Raw genomic sequence first — 21124 nt, forward strand, 5'->3', positions numbered from 1 at the left:
TGGCGATTCGCGTAATAAGTTGTTGTCTAAGACATACAAAAAACGGAGATAAAGTGTACCTATGTGCATTAAGAAATAAACAATACAATACCGCCGTGGCGGGGTGTTCTAGTGGTTAGGTTAGGATATGTCCGCGTAAGCTGAAGTTCGATTCCGGCCTGACGAGCCACTGGAGAGCTTGGTCACTTATTATTTAGTATATGACATCTATTTTATTTTATTATTAACATAGGTATAAAAAATATTTATTAAAATAATTAAATTATTAGGCCACAAATAGTCTTCAGACGACTTCTACTCAAAATCACCGTCATGTATTACTATTAAATAAGTATTAAGTTCAATGGTATTTCGTGGCTTAAGTTGCAGTGCTAACTAGTAAAACTGTTCCATTTAACCCTTCAAGTTAGAACGCTTGCAACTTGCAAGCGGCAGTTTCAGTCAAATTGCCTCGAGAGTTACTTATCTGTAATAATGTCCACGGTTCTATTAGACAGTACGGTTACCATCAGTTTGTCACTGACATAAACGCCGTCGAGAACGTAATTTACTTTCTACACACCTCGCTCGCACTCGCATATTAGTGCAAACGGGATGTATAGAAAGTAAATTACGTTATCGACGGCGTTTTATGTCAGTGACAAACTGATGGTAACCGTACTGTTCATGCAATAGGTATTTAAAAAATAGTTATTTGAATTGGTAGAAAAGAAAGATGTGTTTGAAAACAGTATACTTACTCGTATAATGCCATTGTTATAAAAGTTTCAACAAGTATAGTAGGGGATCCGGCATATATGGTCGACCTTCACCGATCTGTCTGACGGATGAAACTTACATATTATGAAAGAAAATATGTTCCTGAACATAAATAAATAGGGTTGCCTAAAGAAATATGGTCAAGGCTATATTTAATTAATTTTTGAAAAAAAAAATTTTTTTCTTTAAATCTCACCGATCTGTCTGACAAACGAAATAAGTTCCAATGGAAAGTATACAACTTGTACAATATAAATCAACTAGGTTGCCTATCTTTTTCCGGTCACTATTATGTGGTTGCCTAGTTTAAACAGGCGAGTTTTTAGCGATAATTGCACTCATCTGTCTGACGCTTGAATTATACATCAAAATGATGGTAATTTTATTGCGAATACAGTGGCATAGGGTTGCATGCGAAAATCCGGTCTCAAATAAGGGTTGCCAGGCTTTTAAATAAAATAAGAAGGGAAGACTTTTAGCGATAACTCATAAACGGCTTAACTTATCAAGTTTGTTTTAATTTTGTTTGAATGAATTTTGTAAGCACTATCTTTATGATTTTTTTCATATTTTTTAGATCGATTTTTCAAAAGTTAGAAGGAATAACCGTTTTTTGTTCTTTTGAAATTATTATACAAAACTCATTCAAACAAAATTAAAACAAACTTGATAAGTTAAGCCGTTTATGAGTTATTGCTAAAAGTCTTCCCTTCTTATTTTATTTAAAAGCCTGGCAACCCTTATTTGTGACCGGATTTTCGCAGGCAACCCTATGCCACTGTATTCGCAATAAAATTACCATCATTTTGATGTATAATTCAAGCGTCAGACAGATGAGTGCAATTATCGATAAAAACTCACCTGTTTAAACTAGGCAACCACATACCGGAAAACCGGATGACCGGAAAAAGATAGGCAACCTAGTTGATTTATGTTGTACAAGTTGTATACTTTCCATTGGAACTTATTTCGTTTGTCAGACAGATCGGTGAAATTTGAAAAAAAAAAATTTTTTTTCAAAAATTAATTAAAAATAGCCTTGACCATATTTCTTTAGTCAACCCTATTTATTTATGTTCAGGAACATATTTTCTTTCATAATATGTGAGTTTCATCCGTCAGACAGACAGATCCGTGAAGGTCGACCATATATGCCGGATCTTAGACTAGTAGGTATGTGCCCTGAAAATCAAAGCAACGGGCAAACATAGTCGTTGCAATCGTTTATAAATACGGGTAATAGTCGATTGGTGCTACATGCATACGTTAAGACATTCAAAGTAATTGAACCTACCAAATTAGTCCATTTTAAAGTAAAACTCACTTTGTTTTCCAAGGTCGCACCCATTAAAACCCTTGGCACCGATTCAATACTATGTTAAGGCTTAAGTGCTGAATCAGATATATACGACTATTACTTTACATTATTTTCTGGAAATTATACGACGGTAAGTTTGAAAATACATTATTGCTACCTAAATATCGTCTTAACCTCTTGTCTTTTTGGATGTTTTTCGAGGTCGGTTTTACTGATCACATCCGAGGTTTGACCCTACGATTTTTGACCATCACACATATCGTACCCATGGTAAAGTGAGACAGTACGCTCGACTGTTTTTCCTACAGTCAGCATCAAATTAACAAAATTGACACAATACACGGAGTAGAGGTGGTGTGTTACGATGTATATAACTAATATTCGTAGTCGCTTTAGATTATACAATCTATCTCATGCTGCCTTTACAAAGTGTCCCGCTCCCGAGGCAAGTATTTAATTCTAGATTTTCAAAACGGGTCCAAAATAGATCACATAAACGGAACATTATATAAACTCAAATATACTCAGCTTATTAATAAACTGTGAGGAACAACAAGATACACTTTGAAATTTAATAATGTTGAATATATTTTGAAATGGGATTAAATATTTTCATGTACCTAGCCTCTCGTATAGCGAAGGCTTTTGTGTTTGCCTTCCGCCTTACTCGGAAACGGGTCAAATGTTCAAAACTAGACGGCTGCTTTGGCTGAATACAGGGAAGCACAATCCATGGAAGAAGGTCTTCTTAGTGTGTCTGACCTTTCCGGAGTTTGTAACTAAGCTGTTTCGGAAACCTATTATCTACCTTTTGTGACAGGAGAAACAAGTTGATAAGAGAAACATTTTAATTTAGAGTAAGTGACCTTGGACAATTGTCTCGCAAAATTCCGTAAATTTACCAATTATTCAAGAATGTTACCTATACTAGTACTTAGTATACATATAATACAGCTATCTGCAAGTAGGTACTTAGTATAGGTACATATAATATACCTGTATTATACTCGTATTGTTAAACTGTGTGAGGTGCCAATAATGAGTACCTATTAAACCTATATTGCATTGTATTGTATTGTACCGCTACGAGAACTCATCTTTCCCAGCTTCCCAAAACTGGATAAAAGCCGTTCTACTCATACATGCCGTTAATGATTCCAAAAATAATATTCTAATGATACAATTTGTCAAAACTTTGTTTGCGATTTGCGAGCTTTCGTACAATTCACATTTTCCCGAAATAACGCACGTTTAGTTTGTGTTTAAGTGCTTTGCCTAGTTTGTCTAGCTAAGTAGTTCTTTAAGTTGAGTCACGTAATGCGCTCATGATTTTAACTGCTAGAACAAACAAGTACAATGCCCCAAAAATAAATTCTACTATGAATATCATTTGGACGGGATTAAATGAATATCCGGGACTTCCAACTTTTATGAAATGGTGTTGATATTCATTTCATAACTTCAGTTAAACATGTATGTACGAAGTATTAAACAAATGTGTCTTCTTTTCTCAGCTGATTTAAGCTACGGTGATTAGGATTTTATTCCAAGGTAAATAGGTAGTACATACTGTACATAGGTCCCTAACCTACCTTTATTATAGGTACCTATTTCTTAAATCACTTAATAATGTGTTGTTAGGTATTTATTTCAAGTATGTACAGTCGGCATCAAATTGACAGTAACGGCCAAAGTGACCATATATTTATCGGAACGCTTCCTGATTTCTATGCTGATAACAGCATTAGGTACATATGTATGTATAGGTGTAAACAAAAAGATAGATTTTATTAAATGTCCTTATTCAATATTGATAAATCTCGATTCTTGATTAAATCTTGGACTTTGAAATTGTTCGGGGCGATCGCAGAAACGAATCTCAAGCAAACTAACTGGACATAGCGAGCCTGGAGCTTCCTTCCCGGCCGTTCGGACACAGGGTGGCACGGCCTGTGAATTTGTAATGAGAGGCGAGTTCCCGTCGCCTTTAGATCCAATAAACTAGGGTAGATTCGGGTTACTACGGGAACGTTTCCATCACTCCCGACGGCCTATTCGTCTGGTTAGAGTGACGCGCGTTGCCACCGAACCTATCCTATAGGTATCTATTAGTTTTCTCATAAATTAACACAAAAGTGGATAACGATGGCTAACCGACGATTGTCGATGTCAGTATATTGACATGTCGAATACACATATTTTTCGTGTAATTACACTGTACCTTAGTAAACCTAGGTATATTATTATTTGTATTGTATTGTTTAGTAACAAAAAATTGCTGCAGTTTTCCCCCATTTCTTGGAATGGTCGTATTAAACAGGAGAAAAGTCAATTAGGTTTTAACGTTGCATTTTAACTGCAATGAACGAATAATAAGGACATGCAAGTGATACTAACCTATTCAAAGACATGGACTTTTTTTTTTTGTTTTTTGGGGGAAATCGAAAATCCTCATAGCTCATGCTCAGAGAAAAGCACTCTGCCCATCTTTTCCGCATCTAATCGTACAAATATCCATGCGCGATATTCAGAGACAGATAACTGCATCCCCACGGAGCTCCGTCCGCATGCTAAGCAGCAAACAGATAAACGGTTCAATCCAACATCTCTATTGGATCCCTGAAACCTGGCCGTGTATTCTGATTGCTTTACCGAGCTTAGGCGGGACGATTTAGGGGAATCACTGTAACTGCTGGCAGGCGTGTCTCACTCCGCGATTTCGTCGCTTTGCTAACAGGTAGCTAAAAGTACATCCGTTCGGCCCCAATTATGGGGAAAGCCATAAGCCGCGCGTGGGCTGTCGCCACCTAGCGGCTATATCTGTGCTGATCGTAACAGACGCGTTTTGTTAGAGAGTGAGTCTTCTGTACTTATTCTGTACTTATTCAGTGCTGCTGGGTCAAAAACGTCCGGGACAACCAGCTTCTTTTCTGTGGATTACAAAAGTAACGAAACGTCAGCGTTCAGTTCCCATACAAGTTGCAGTTGGGTTGCAGTCCGTCTGTACCGGTCCTATAAGTAAGAGTGTGAAGTTTCAGCTCCAGCTCCATTGCATAATGGGCAGTGGATCTTATTTAGCTTGCTAGTTTTGACCCGAACATACATAGGTACCCTACCTGAATAATACCAACATTGCAAGTTAAATAAAAGCTTGTAAAAACTGTGCTGTGCTGATCGAGGCTTGAATTCAATCAGTGGTGTTTACGATTGCATTCAGACCGTTGCAGAATAATTAATTAAATTGATTTTTAATTCACTTCCACTCCGATATTGGAACAAAATGAAGGAAATTCTCTTGGTATATTTGTTGGGTAAGTTCGTTTTATATTTTTTTCATTTAACCTTTTCACCGCTACGTCAATGAAGTAATAATGATCTCAAAAGCATACATCTAAATCGATTAAGGCATACAGAAGTTATGGTGGAATAAAGAAACTCACATACATACAAACATGAATGCTGAAAACAATACACTCTATTTTTGGGCAGTCTTGTAAAAATAAAGTGTCATCAACGCCATGTCAAAAATTGCACGTAAACAAACCTGACCAAAACCACGACTTGATATGAAGTCGTGGCGTGTGGAGCACGAAATTACTGACTATATCAAGGTTAAAGTGGTCGATCTCCACCAACAGGTTTTCTTGATGGTGCCAAAACATTGTTAACCCTTTAAAACACAAAACTAACCACGGTAGGGATTCAAGCCTTCAAAATAAGGGTCAAAAGTTATGTCTAAATATAACCTTTATTGCGTAATACATACAGGGTTTCATTTGACACCGAAAGTACCTAACTAGGTACAATTGGTACATAGTTAGGTACGTACTTTCGGTGTAGCATAGACTAAGTAGTTAAATATTGATTACCTATTAAGCATCGAATCAGGCGTTGAGATTTAATTTTAAGATTTATTATAAGCAGACACCAGGATAAGTGAAATAAAAAACAAATGCCCAGTTTCAGATAATAGGACGGTTTCGATTTACATTCAATATTTTAATATAGGTTGTTTCAGTTGTTTGGTACCGTAAAATGGGGTGAGTAGGGTCAAAACTGAAATTCAAACCTCGATAACATTTTATTTTTACATATGAAAACTGAATGGTGTATATAGTAGGTGTTCCGGACGTTTGTATTTTATTATGCGTATTACTATAGCTCCATTTTAAATTGGAATACATTATTTTTGTAGCAGTAGCCTTAATATCCCTTCTCACCCCCCTCTCAAACCTTCTCTCCCCATTCATAACCCACCTCTCCCCGCGAAACCTACTCACCCCGTTTTACGGTACATCCTTTGCTAATTTAAAACGGCAGATAGGATGAGTCATTTGCTATCTTCTCATGCCCAATAATAGCCCACGGTTATTCTCCGAAACAATTTGAAATTTACGAAAAACTAGCGTAGAGGTGAAAAAATAAAACGTGTGTAAAAATTTTTCTATGCATGAAAAGATAGCAAATTATTCAATTCAACCTATTAATAATTTGGCAAACGATGTACCAAACACCCTACCCTGTATTAATACTGACAAATTGACAATAGATTTTTTTATTATACTTAGCTAAGTACTGATCGTGTCGATGTTGTCAGTAAGTTTCCGAAATTGCGAAATTTCTACATTGAAAAATTTTGGAAACTTATAATCTTATATGCTGTATGGGGATCGAAATGCTCCGTTTCAAAAATGTTTTTTTCTTAATACCCTGCAAAGTTTTCCTTAAATTTCCGAGTACTTAATTCCAGCTTTTCTTAAAACTTGTCGCAACTTGCACATCTGTAGAATGTAAGTATTTTTGTTGAAACTGGGAAAACATTATAAATAGTTTGGTGTCTGGTTCTTTATTTTAGATAATTATTTCAATGCAGTGTTTTTATCAGGGTCCAGTATATCGGGATGTTACGGAAGGGAACCCGCTGTACCTCCTCCTGGCCTCGTCCAATTCATGGTGAGAGTCCCACTTATTTTATCAACTATCTTATCTTAACCCTTCGTATCTGACAAACTTTGGTCGTTGAAAAAACACAAACATCAGACAGACAGACGTAAACTGTGATCTTGACATGTTTCAAGGATGACTCACACTAAACCGGGAACGGGCCGAGCCGTCCGACATGTCATTTTCTATAACGGCTGATCGGTGATCACGTGGTGCTTTCCATAGCAAACAAAGCGCCGGAAGCACAGAATAAATAATAGTACTAAGTACAGAAGACTCACTCTCTAACAAAACGCGTCTGTTACGATCAGCACAGATATGGCCGCTAGGTGGCGACAGCGCCACGCGCGGCTTATGGCTTTCCCCAAAATTGGGGCCGAACGGATGGACTTTTAGCTACCTGTAGCAAAGCGATGAACTCGCGGAGTGAGACACGCCTGCCGGAAGCTCCGGCCCGGACTAGTGTAATCCTTTAGCTGGGCTGGGCATATACCTTCACAGAATACTTAGGCCCATTTGCACCATTCCACTAACCCGAGGTTAACCGGTTAAATCTGGAGTTACCATGGAGTACAATTTGACAGTAGGTTAACATTTTAACCACTTAACCGCGAGTTAGTGGGATGGTGCAAGTGGGCCTTAGAAAGATAATTTCTTAATTTTCTTCAGGTATATTTCAATGCCAGCCCACGATCCATATGCGTCGGGGTCCTGGTATCGCGCATGGCGGTGCTGACCGCATGCGTTTGCGTCGTTCACGTCAGTGGTAAATATTCCTTCATTACTTCCATAATGAGGCCACGTAGGTACTCGTCATTTTTAATAAAAAAAAAAACCTGTAAATTGATACTGAGCGCAAACGTCCACACTCGACCGCGTTCGAACGCGCACTGTGGATTGGCCACGTGTAGACGCGTACCGCCATCGCTGGCCCACTACCTTTGATGTGTGCCGAAAAACCGACACCGCGGCCATCCCGTCGCCATTCGCCGCGCCATAAGCCCACCGACACCACTACCCTCTTCATGGCTCCTCTACACGATGGGCCAGCGCCGGCCAATCCAAGGAACGCATTTATGCGTTAGAAGGAGCAAGTGATATTGCTATCTCATTCTACCGCATGGCTGCGTCCCTTGGAATGGCCGGCGCTGGCCCATCGTGTAGAGGAGCCATTACACGTTGGCCCATCATATTGGTCCACTAGATTGGGCCAACGTGTAGAGGAACCATAACGATTTGTATCTCTCTATCGAGTGATATTCTACTTATACGAGTATTTGTGCGAAATTCACAGTTGCGTTTCTTCGCCACGGACCGTAAACGATTGGCATCTTGGCTACGCACCCTGATGTTGACTTATAATGATTGATCATGATGTTATTATCATACCTACCCCGGATTTATGGATGAGGAAATGATTTTGTGTTTTTAACTTTATTTATGGTACAACTAGCTGTTGCCCGCGTGGATTTGTATATTGGTGATTATATGTATATTCTACATTAGCTTAGAACATCATGCAGCAAAAGATAGCAGTAGGGACGGTTTGTTCATTATTATAAAACGTATGAGCTTTGTCTTTCACAACCTGGCTACGAAGTTTCAAGCCCCAAACTGCTCAAATTCGCTCGATAATCCCTCTCAACCCCCAGAAGATTTTCAAGTCCACTATTTAATAAAACCTACTACCTAACTACCTATTTACGAAGTTTGAAGTTCCTAGCTTTAAATAAAATTTGAACCCTCTACCAACTTTCAACCCCTTTTAAAACTTTTTAGGGGATGAATTTTTAAAAACCACGAAATTACTTTTCTTGTATTCTAATAATTATGCCTTTATACAACGATTCAAGTCCTGCACTCAAATAAATGTTTGACTCCCATACAAATTTTCAGCCCCTTTTTCACCACCTTGGGGGATAAATTTTCAAAAACGCTGAAATTCGTTTTCTTGTATTTTAATAATATATCTTTCTTCGAAGATTCAAATTCCCAGCTTAAAATAAAACTTGAACCCCATACAAACTTTCATCCCCTTTTCAACCCCCTTAGGGATTTAATTTCTCAAAATCTCAAAATTTGTACACTTTATAAATATAACCTCGTGTGCAAATATCTATCTTTTGTAGTTTCTGCATTGATGAATCAGTCAGTCAGGACACTTGCATTTATATATATATAATACTAGCTGTTGCCCGCGACTTCGTACGCGTGGATTTGTATATTGGTGGTTACATATTCTACATTAGCTTAGAACATTATGCAGCAAAAGATAGCAGTAGGGACTGTTAATTATTTGTTAATTATTATACACAACCTGGCTACGAAGTTTCAAGCCCCAAACTGCTCAAATTCGCTCGATAATCCCTCTCAACCCCCAGAAGATTTTCAAGTCCACTATTTAATAAAACCTACTACCTAGAACTACCTATTTACGAAGTTTGAAGTTCCTAGCTTTAAATAAAATTTGAACCCTCTACTAACTAAAAATGTTTGATCTCCATACAAACTTTCAACCCCTATTTAACCCTTTTAAGGGATGAATTTTTAAAAACGCTGAAATCACTTTTTTTGTATTCTTATAATATGCCCTTATACAAAGATTCAAGTCCCACACTCAAAAAAATATTTGATGTGCATACAAACTTTCAACCCCTTTTTCACCACCTTGAGAGATGAATTTTCAAAAACGCTGAAATAACTTTTCTTGTATTCTTATAATATGCCTTTATACAAAGATTCAAGTCCCGCACTCAAAAAAATGTTTGATCTCCATACAAATTTTCAACCCCTATTTAACCCTTTTAAGGGATGAATTTTTAAAAACGCTGAAATTACTTTTCTTGTATTCTTATAATATGCCTTTGTACAAAGATTCAAGTCCCGCACCCAAAAAAATGTTTGATCTCAATACAAACTTTCAACCCCTATTTAACCCTTTTAAGGGATGAATTTTTAAAAACGCTGAAATCACTTTTTTTATATTCTTATAATATGCCCTTATACAAAGATTCAAGTCCCACGCTCAAAAAAATATTTGATGTGCATACAAACTTTCAACCCCTTTTACACCACCTTGGGGGATGAATTTTCAAAACCGCTGTAATAACTTTTCTTGTATTCTTATAATATGCCTTTATACAAAGATTCAAGTCCCGCACTCAAAAAAATGTTTGATCTCCATACAAATTTTCAACCCCTATTTAACCCTTTTAAGGGATGAATTTTTAAAAACGCTGAAATTACTTTTCTTGTATTCTTATAATATGCCCTTATACAAAGATTCAAGTCCCGCACTCAAAAAAATATTTGCTGTGCATACAAACTTTCAACCCCTTTTTCACCACCTTGGGGGATGAATTTTCAAAAACCCTGAAATCAGTTTTCTTCTCTTTTATTATAATACCTTTTTACGAAGTTTCTAATTCCTAGCTTACAATAAAATTTGAACCCCAAGACAAACTTTCATCCCCTTTTTAACCCCCTTAGGGGTTGAATTTTTAATAATGTTCAATTAATGTTATTTTTTTATTTTATGTTACGCGTTTATAAGAAGTTTCAAAGAATTCGTAATGGATTCCATCTTTCAACCCCGTTTTAACCCTGTTAGGGGATGAATTTTTAAAAACGCTGAAATTACTTTTCTTGTATTTTAATAATATGCCCATGTACAAAGTTTCAAGTCCCGCACTCGAAAAAAATTTAGATCTCCATACAAACTTTCTACCCCTTTTTCACCACCTTAGGATTTTTAATATAATATATTTTTACAATGTTTCAAATTCCTAGCTTAAAATAAAACTTGTACCCCATACAACCTTTCATCCCCTTTTTAACCCCCTTAGGGGTTGAATTTTTCAAAATCGCTCCTTATCTCTTGTACACTTTATAAATGCAACCTAGTGTGCAAATTTCAACTTTCTAGCTTTTGTAGTTTCGGCTCTGCGTTGATGAATTCAACTTCAACTTCAACATTTATTCAGCAAATAGGCCACAAGGGCACTTTTACACGTCAACATTGAATTTACATACAAGCAAAATAATAATAATTATACATTAACAATTATTAATCAGTCAGTCAGTCAGTCAGTCAGGACACTTGCATTTATATATATAGATAATATATATACTCAGGGAACGGGTCAAAGATTTTCACGTTTCACGATATGCCTAGGAATTTCACGATATGCCTGATCTTACGATCGGCCGCCGACATATAGATAGCATAGGTACAATAGTTATCACTTATTAAACAATGAATAAAAGGTAGGTAGTAAGCTCCAAACGGGCTTAGAAATGTTCAAATGTTTTTTTTTTTACAGTTATATATAACCTATTTTTTGGCTATTGCATACATTCCCTCCCGCATCCAAAAAACTGGGGTATGTTTATTATCATTCTAAATATATCCACTCTCAAACCATGGGATCTATAGATGTATAAACTCTTTATTGCACAAAACACAAATTTATCGCACAGGATAGGCAGTAGTAAGGCGAATTTATCCCTTTAAGGGTTTTTTTCCAGTCATCATATACCATCATATACCTATGTTTATATATTTTTCCATGCTAATGTTAACTTTTGCAACTCAACTGAAGAATGTTTTCATTTACAAGGTGAGGTCGACACGCGGCCCATCAACGTAATTGTCGGGTCCCACTACCGGCACTCCATGAGAGGGGTCAGGGTGCAAGTCACTAAAATCGTAACGCCACGCCGTAAGTACTAAATGAAAATATTTAGACTCAATAATTAAAATAAACATCCGTATGGAGCAGCTCGTCCAAAAAGCCCATAGCACAATGTAACTTAACTTTTAAGTCGACTCCTACCGGCATGCATGCCTGTTTTTGGACGTTTGAGCAGAGTTGTAAATAGCCTAAGCAAATTAGAAAAATCTGCGGAAATAATTCGTGTAGTTTTGAAAATTGGTACAGATATAGCTTGTGGTGTCCAAATAAACATACTAAAAGTCCTCGAGGGTAGGGGGTGTGCTGAGGGTGTAGGAGGGGGTTGAAGGTACCTTTTTTTCATATTTTTGCTCATATCTCGAATATCTGTACAAATATCATTATAATTTACTTCAGACAAAAGTTTTAACATAAAATTTCCTACAAATTTTGTTATGTTTATTTTTACTCTACGATCAATACTTTGTTAAAATTGGCTGTTAAAATTAAATAAGAGATAAAAAATAGACGATGAAAATGACGATTTTTCGCAATTGTTCATCGTAAATAAATAAAATATTTTAGAGTAAGCAAGCTAAGGGACCTGCTGATCAAATATAAAAAAACCGGCCAAGAGCATGTCGGGCCATGCTCAGTGTAGGGTTCCGTAGTTACCCGTCTGTCAAAATAGACTATTTGAAAAAACTCAAAAACAGCTATACAAATTAGGTTCGCTATATTTTTCCTTGAAAGTCTTTACTAAGTTATGTTTCCACGATTTTTTTCATATTTTTTGGACCCATGGTCATAGAGAAATATAGTAAGACAAGAGTGCTCACTCCATACATCAGTTCAGACTATTAATTTCAGTGTCTACATCTAGCATCGAGTAGCGGAACTATCAGTACTGCTACTTGACAATAGATGTAGCACCGACCGGAAAGTCTTATCTCAACAGCTCAACATTCGTAATTGTTCATCATAAATAAAAAAATTAGTTTAGAATAAGCAAGGTAAGCGTCCTGTGGATATAATATAAAAAAAAAACCGGCCAAGAGCATGTCGGGACATGCTCGGTGTAGGGTTCCGTAGTTACCCGTCCGTCAAAATAGACTATTTGCAAAAACTCAAAAACTGCTAGACCTATCAGGTTCGCTATATTTTTCCTTGAAAGTATTTATTAAGTTTTACTTTCAAGATTTTTTTCATATTTTTTGGACCCATGGTTCAAATGTTAAGGCAATCAAAGTGGAAAACACAACTTTTTTTCTTTCAGATCGATTATTTCCTAAAATATTAAGTTGATCAAAAAATGGTCTTTAAAGACCCTTATTCATTTTAAATGACCTATCCAACGACACCCCACACTATAGGGTTGAAGCGAAAAAAATATTCATCCCCACTTTAATGTAGGGGAGCCACCCTAAAAAAATATTTTTTCTAGTTTATATTTTACGACTTCGTCAGCGTAACTGATTTATATATTCGGGCCAAATTTAATAATAAAAACTTAAATAATATTTTTTTATGGTGGCTGCTCTACATTAAAGTGGGGATGAAATTTTTTTTCGCTTCCACCCTATAGTGTGGGGTGTCGCTGGATAGGTATTTTAAAACGAATAAGGGTCTTCACGAACCATTTTTTGATCAACTTAATATTTTCGGGAATAATCGATCTGAAAGAAAAAAGTTGAGTTTTCCCCTTTGGTTCCCATAACTTTTGAACCATGGCATAGAGGAAAAAATACATAGAGTGCTCACTCCATACATCAGTTTTAGTACCAAAAAGACTATTAGCATCTAGCATCGAGTAGCGGAACTATCAGTACTGCTATTTGACAATAGATGTAGCACCGACCGGAAAGTCTTATCTCAACAGCATACGACTTTCCGGTCGGTGCTACAGCGACACCCCACACTATAGGGTGGAAGCGAAAAAAAATCTCATCCCCACTTTAATGTAGAGCAGCCACCATAAAAAAATATTATTTAAGTTTTTATTATTAAATTTGGCCCGAATATATAAATCAGTTACGCTGACGAAGTCGTAAAATATAAACTAGAAAAAATATTTTTTTAGGGTGGCTCCCCTACATTAAAGTGGGGATGAATATTTTTTTCGCTTCAACCCTATAGTGTGGGGTGTCGTTGGATAGGTCATTTAAAATGAATAAGGGTCTTTAAAGACCATTTTTTGATCAACTTAATATTTTAGGAAATAATCGATCTGAAAGAAAAAAAGTTGTGTTTTCCACTTTAGTTCCCCTAACATTTGAACCATGGGTCCAAAAAATATATAAAAAATCTTGAAAGTAAAACTTAATAAATACTTTCAAGGAAAAATATAGCGAACCTGATAGGTCTAGCAGTTTTTGAGTTTTTGCAAATAGTCTATTTTGACGGACGGGTAACTACGGAACCCTACACCGAGCATGTCCCGACATGCTCTTGGCCGGTTTTTTTTTATATTATATCCACAGGACGCTTACCTTGCTTATTCTAAACTAATTTTTTTATTTATGATGAACAATTACGAAAAAATTACGTTTTCTTAAACCGTCTATTTTTTATCTCTTATTTAAGTTTAACAGCCTGTAGCTCCTAAAGTATTAATCGCAGAGTAAAAATAAATAAAACTAAATATGTAAGAATTTTTATGTTAAAACTTTTGTCCGAAGTAATTACAATGCTATTCGTACAGATAGTCGAGATATGAGCCAAAATATGAAAAAAGGTACTTTCAACCTCCTCCTACACCCTCAGCACACCCCCTACCCTCGAGGACTTTTAGTATGTTTATCTGGACATCATAAGGTATACCTGTACCAATTTTTAAAACTACACGAATTATTTCCGCAGATTGGCCAAATTTGGCTTAATTTGACGTGGCTAAAAGGAAATAAATATGTAAGCCAAATTAGCCCCGGCTTGCCTATGGATATGTTAGACGGCCGCCACTGCTAGGTACCTTGCCTTGCCTAACCTACGTGCAACGAGAAACTACATTCGGCGTCAAGAAAATCGCACCTAGCCAAAAATTCGTTTTAAGCAAATATCTGTTATCTTAGTCATTGTACCCTATTGGTATACCTAATTATTAATTTAAAAGCACAAATAAATGAGCATTAAAAATAAACTTATGAAAGCAAAAAAAGACTGTAAATGATTCATAATTGTTACCTACATATTTGCCGTAGGTATTTATATAATTTATATATCAAAAGTGTTTTTTCAATAAAAAGACACCTCAAGACAAAGACCCTCTTTACCTTTTTTCTAATGCTAAAAAACACTAACAATACTTATTTTTGATCAACCTTTCAGTTCCTGGTGTCGATAGATTGGGTACAAGGGCGTATATCATGCAGAAATCAGTAGCGCTACTACTGTTACGTAGGAAGGTGCCGGATTTGTTGACGGAGGAGCCCCCGCGGGCCATCGCTATCGACTATAAGGGTGAAGAAAAGTTGCAGTTGCAGGACGATTGCATGATGCTGGGGTGGCATTTCTTGTATACCGGGGTACGGTACCTTTCCATTGAACATATACTCGTAGATAGTAATGCCACAAAAATACTGATGTTACTTTCATCAGGAAAAGTAAAAAAAGCGGCCAAGTGCGAGTCGGACTCGCCCATGAAGGGGTCCGTATTTAGGCGATTTATGACGTATTAAAAAAAAACTACTTACTAGATCTCGTTCAAACCAATTTTCGGTGGAAGTTTGCATGGTAATGTACATCATATATTTTTTTTAGTTTTATCATTCTCTTATATTAGAAGTTACAGGGGGGGGGGGGACCACATTTCACCACTTTGGAAGTGTCTCTCGCGCAAACTATTCAGTTTAGAAAAAAATGATATTAAAAACCTTAATATTATTTTTTCACCTCAGCAGCTCGAACAAGGGTACTTTGCTACTTAAAAACAGTGAGCAAAATCGCATTTTGCTCACTGAGTGAGCAAAATCGCATTTTGCTCATTTTGTCTCACTTGTGTTGTTGGTATATCTTAAGAAAACATGAGTGAATAGAGGTAAGTGATGAAGAAGGAATACATTTTTCGGGTTCTCTAATATGTTCTCACTGCTGAAGTGAAAAATGTTGTGTACTACACGAGATCAAAGTTATTTACGTCCCGTGCGCTTTTGAGTCCCTTACTACGCTCAAGATTCTAAATTAGATTCACTCGCTACGCTCGTGAATCTATTATAGAATCTTTCGCTTGCACGGGACTCAAAATAAGCACTCGAAGAAATATCAAACTTTGATCTCTTGTTGTACAAATAACTATTGAAGACCTATCCATAGATACCCCACACGTATGGGTTTGATGAAAAATAAAATTCTGAGTTTCAGTTCTAAGTATGGGGAACCCCCAAAATTTATTGTTTTTTTTTCTATTTTTGTGTGAAAATCTTAATGCGGTTCACAGAATACATCTACTTACCAAGTTTCAACAGTATAGTTCTTATAGTTTCAGACAGACAGACAGACATGACGAATCTATAATGGTTCCGTTTTTTGCCATTTGGCTACGGAACCCTAAAAAATGTATGGAATATTGATTTATTTGGCCGACGTTAGATGTTTTAGGGATCTATCGACTATTTTTTTTTAACAGAAGTAGATTTTCGGATTAATCGAGATAAAAGGTAAAAAAAACCCGCGATGGCCTTTTCTTCTAATTTTCCGGCTATACGCAGATTAAAGGTTTCTACGTGTTTACACGTGACATACGTTTCAGGATAAGATCTATCCAGGGCCAAAATACATTTTGCAAAGGAACTTGCGACTGCAGCAGTTGAACATAGTAAACAAGGAGGTGTATTGCGACACTCTGGTGTTGAAATACGAGAAGGCCACGGACGATCTAGGAAATACTAAGGATTTCAACAAAGATGACGTCTTGTGTTTGAGAGACGTAAGTATATTATGTCATGGGTTATTCCCACTAGGTACCATCATGTGTTACCAGCGGTAGCTCGAAAGTAACATAAGAGCGTGAAAGCGTTATTGAGCATGTAACTTCTGGCTAGGCAGCTTGGAATAAGCAGCGCCCACTCCGTAACGCTATCTAAGAAAAATACTACATCGAGGCCGCACCGTAAAGAATGTTAGTTAAAATTTGCACTGTATTAGGGTACTAGTACTACGCCCTTCTTCTAAAGAGTGGGGCGAGTATCTTTCACCATCTTTTGCGATGCAAATCTTATGTTTTGAAATAGATAAATTGGTACTCGATACAAATTTTGCTAAAAATATTACAGACGGACTACACCGCCCAGCCCTGTCATGTAAGTACCTACTATATAGTACCTACTCCTATTAAAATATGGTAGGACTTAATTTAATGTCCAAACCGGTTAACAACCATGAAAACATTCTTCACTACTTACCGTAAAGTTTTCAGTTTTCATGATTAAGTTCGAGTGAAACGATGAGAAGTATGAAACTTTAAAGTGTGTTTTTTTTGTAAAATATTATTTTGACCTGAAATATCAAAACAACTAACAAATAATCAAACCCGTAATTAACTAGCAATTTGCTTGAACAAAACTCTCTACAGAAGTGAGAGGGTTTGGTGACTTTTCAGTACTTTCGAGGACGATTTTTCCCAATAGGTTGAGTTTAGGAAATCGAAGCCGGGCAGTACAGTTGGGTACCTTTCCTTGTTTAGCTACAAAGAGTGCTAATATGAAAAACATAATCATCATTGCATGTTTGAGCAGCAAAAAATCTTCGTTTGAGCAGGCCATGTACGGGGCCCCGGTGATCTGCCGCTCGGGGCGTGTGATAGGGATGCAGACGGCACCCGACGCGCAATGGACCAACTGCACTGGCTACAGCGTCCTCACACACTTGGTTAGCAACGTTAGGAACCAAAAGTTCTTCGAGTGTGTTTCTAGGTGAGTGAATTGACGCAATGTTATGTAGTCTCTTCAGAAAGAGTTGTGGAATATATTCGGCCCCATACACGAACCCCCACCCCCCTTTAATTTTTGAACCATGGGTCCCAAAAATATGAAAAAAATCGTAGAAATGAAATCTATAGCGAACATGATCACTTTACCCGTTTTTGATATATTATAATTATTATAAAGTCTTCTCTTCTTAGTAAAAATTCGTACAAAGCGCTGCGAAAGTACTCGCTTTTGCTTGTAATGTACATGATACTTACTAATAGCCCCCATTTAGCCTATTCTGACAAAATAGTAACTACGGAACCCTATACTGAGCATGGCCCGAGATGCGCTTGGCCAATTTTTATTTTTTAATAAATGATATAAGGTGATTTTAGGTAAGTGTGGCGTCCAATTTGGGAGGCCTGTTTACAGATTGATTAGTGTTTGCGAGTTCGTACATTTGCTTCTTGCTTATAGTTGCAAATGCATGCTAACCCAGCCAATCACACTTACCCGTCTTACTTACCTTACTTATTTAATTGTAATGTTTTTTGCTAACACTATCAAACAAACAAGAATTATCAACACGTACCAACCAGTCCTCAGGTATCCTGGTCAGTCTGGGGACTAATAAAGACCACTACCCCCCAACGAACAAAACTGGTAAAGAAAAACTACATATAATTATGGACGTTTAACGTCCGTACCCTCATGAGCAACCACAGACTACAAGAACTAGAGCTCAGCTTAGAAAACCATAAATGGCACGTCATTGGACTGAGCGAGTGACGCACCTGTCTTGGAGGTAGAATCCTTCATACTAGAAATAGAATCAACCTACTGGAAAAGCAAGTCTAAATACAAATTTATTATGGGAGACTTTAACAGTCACATTGGCCAAAGAATACCCGAAGAGGAAGAAACTCAGTTGGAGAGACGATCTGAAAAGTAACGACATACACTGGTGGAGATCAGCTCAAGATAGGAAAAAATGGGAACGTTTGGGGGAGGCCTTTGCGCGCAAAGCGCCATGCAATTAGTTAATTTATATAATAATAATTAATTCATTATTTAATCACAATTAAATTTATAAAAATCGATTAATATTAATATATTCTAATAGGCAGATATAAATGTAAATTTATAACATATGGAAATTATTTATAAATAAGTAGGCAATATTTGCATGTTACTTGATATGTAATTGCTAAATTTTGGAATGTCACGTAAATTGCATGAAATAAAGGGCTAGTATTATTATTCTTTTATTTATTTCTCTTCTTAGGTTGGTTTTTTACAATATGGATATAAAAATAAAATACAAAAACACTTACAAAAACAATACAAAATACTTATAAACATATTATAAAAAACCTAACCTAGGGTGCCGCCAGCAGCGGGGCAAGACCCAAGCTGCCGGTGGTCAGGGCTGCAGAGAGAGGAACCGGCGGACTATCCGCGCCGTGTCCAAGATCACTGCCTTCTGCATCTGGCCCTTGACCCAACCACCTAGCGAGAGTCTCTCAAGATGTTGGTCGAGACTCTTCGCTATTAGACCGTTCGCTGAAACAACTATCGGGACAATGATCGTCGAATCAACATCCCACATGGCGGTTATCTCGTGAGCCAAGTCTAGGTACTTACTGGACTTGTCCTTCTCGGCTTTCACGAGATTCTCATCATGGGGGATGGTGATGTCAACGAGCACGGCCCGGCGTTGCGATCGATCTATTATCACAATGTCAGGCTTATTGGCTACAATAGTCCTGTCAGTGATGATAGATATAAGTGGACACAGGTTGTACCTGAACCAAAGGTTGGAGATTATTATTATTATTATTTGTCTGTCTTTCCATATCACGGGACCATGGGGTCCCGGACCTTTGGGAGGCGTACGTGGGGCCGAAGCCAACAGCGCAGAGGCCCTTTAAGACAATTTAATCTAAATATTATTATAATGTTTTTTGCAAAAAAAAAACAATGGTGTTTTAAGGGCGATTCTCAGAGATGACGTTCGGTGCCCGACTTCGGTGCCGAATTTTTTTTTACTTATTTGACCCGCGACTTTATTTCCTAAAATCTAGCCTTAATATAAAAAAAATATTAGTAGTGGAGGCCTCCATTAGAACCTTATAGTTTTTATGATATTTGAGATTTAAAAAACAGCGAAATCATGTGCAGGCACTGAAATCAATTTGCGTCACCGAATTCAAAAATGCTTACACATTCACTGCTTACACATAATTCACACTTCAAATATATAAAAATAGAATCCTAATTTCAGGTTATTCGAGCCAGAGGTGACCGTGAACTGGGCCCTGGTGAAGCGGAACAAGCTCTATTTGGACGACGAGGCGCAAGTCATCAAGAGTATGTACGACGGGTTCCTCACAGACTACGAAACCTCCAGCGAAACCGACTACTAGGAGCGAATACAGTGCAAGTTGTGGAAAATTTACAAAACTTGTAGAAAATATTAGGAAATATTTACAAAAAATAAAGACCTTTCAGTTTGGAAATGGAAAACTTCGATACCCATACAATATGAGAAGTTTCCGAAATGTTTCCAAGTGGAATGTTGCAGTTTTAGAAACTTTCCGACGGCACGTCAGTCTGATGTAGAATCGAGACCTGTAAGATGGCAGCAGTAGGCTTAACTCTACCCGTCTTTTTCTAACTGTGCCGTGTATCATACCGAATTTTAGTCATCTTTTTGCTTTTTTTCGAGTATGTTTTTCTCTGTATATATATCACAACCGAAATTTTAAAACACTAGTTTTGACCACGCACATATGAAAGCCTCTGTGTCGCTCAATTGCCCTAAAGTTTCTGGTTTGGAGAAAAAAGCAAAAGAGTTACAGAATTTATTATTGTTTCTAACCGACGATAACTAAAAAAGAGTTAGAAAAAGGCGCATAGTGTCTCGCGTGCGAGGTGTTGTCGCGGCGCACTCGTTCTAAGCCTACAGAGGCATTTTGTTTATATGTATATTGGAACTATTGGAAGTAATAAATGAATACTTTGTTATACACCGTGTTTTTTTTTGATTTCCGTTAATTTCAAGGGTGCATTCCTGAGCTTAAATCAAGTAACTTTCTCAAAGACACCGATATTCTAATTAACTCCATTTCGGACATAATCAATAATTTATTTTTTTCCTATAAGGCCTCTACAAGCGTGTACACTTGCCTTAGGGCCGGTTTACATATTGATTAGTGTTTAGAATGAGTTCATACATTTGCTACTAAACTTAAGTACAATCTCGGCCGATCGATGTTCGAAATGACATTGATATGTCACAGATTTCAATTGTTTGGTTGAGTTAAATGGGGCATTACATTGCAATGGGCAATGGGGCTGTTACAACAACGCTATATGCTACATTTAATTACTTTTTAAACTTTTTTTTTTGTAAAAAACCAAAAAAAAAATTTTTTTATTGAAAATTAACTATGCCATTTATGTAGTTATCTTAAACGTACTTAACCATACCTCGAAGTTAACGGAATTCAATAAAAACACGGTGT

The 21124-nt window shown here is 36.9% G+C and overlaps 1 protein-coding gene across 1 annotated transcript; it reads left to right on the forward strand.

Annotated features, from left to right (window-relative positions):
- Positions 1-5282: 5282 nt before the first annotated feature.
- Positions 5283-20083, forward strand: LOC134660917 (uncharacterized). Its single transcript, XM_063516799.1, has 9 exons — positions 5283-5388; positions 6963-7030; positions 7691-7787; positions 11641-11742; positions 15019-15215; positions 16439-16615; positions 16962-16988; positions 17446-17600; positions 19882-20083. Exons 1-9 carry the CDS (start codon positions 5358-5360, stop codon positions 20021-20023), a joined length of 996 nt encoding a protein of 331 aa, XP_063372869.1. The 5' UTR covers positions 5283-5357; the 3' UTR covers positions 20024-20083.
- The last annotated feature ends 1041 nt before the right edge of the window (positions 20084-21124 follow it).

This window comes from Cydia amplana, chromosome Z (genome assembly GCF_948474715.1).
Source record: "Cydia amplana chromosome Z, ilCydAmpl1.1, whole genome shotgun sequence".
NCBI classification, from domain to species: Eukaryota; Metazoa; Arthropoda; class Insecta; order Lepidoptera; family Tortricidae; genus Cydia; species Cydia amplana.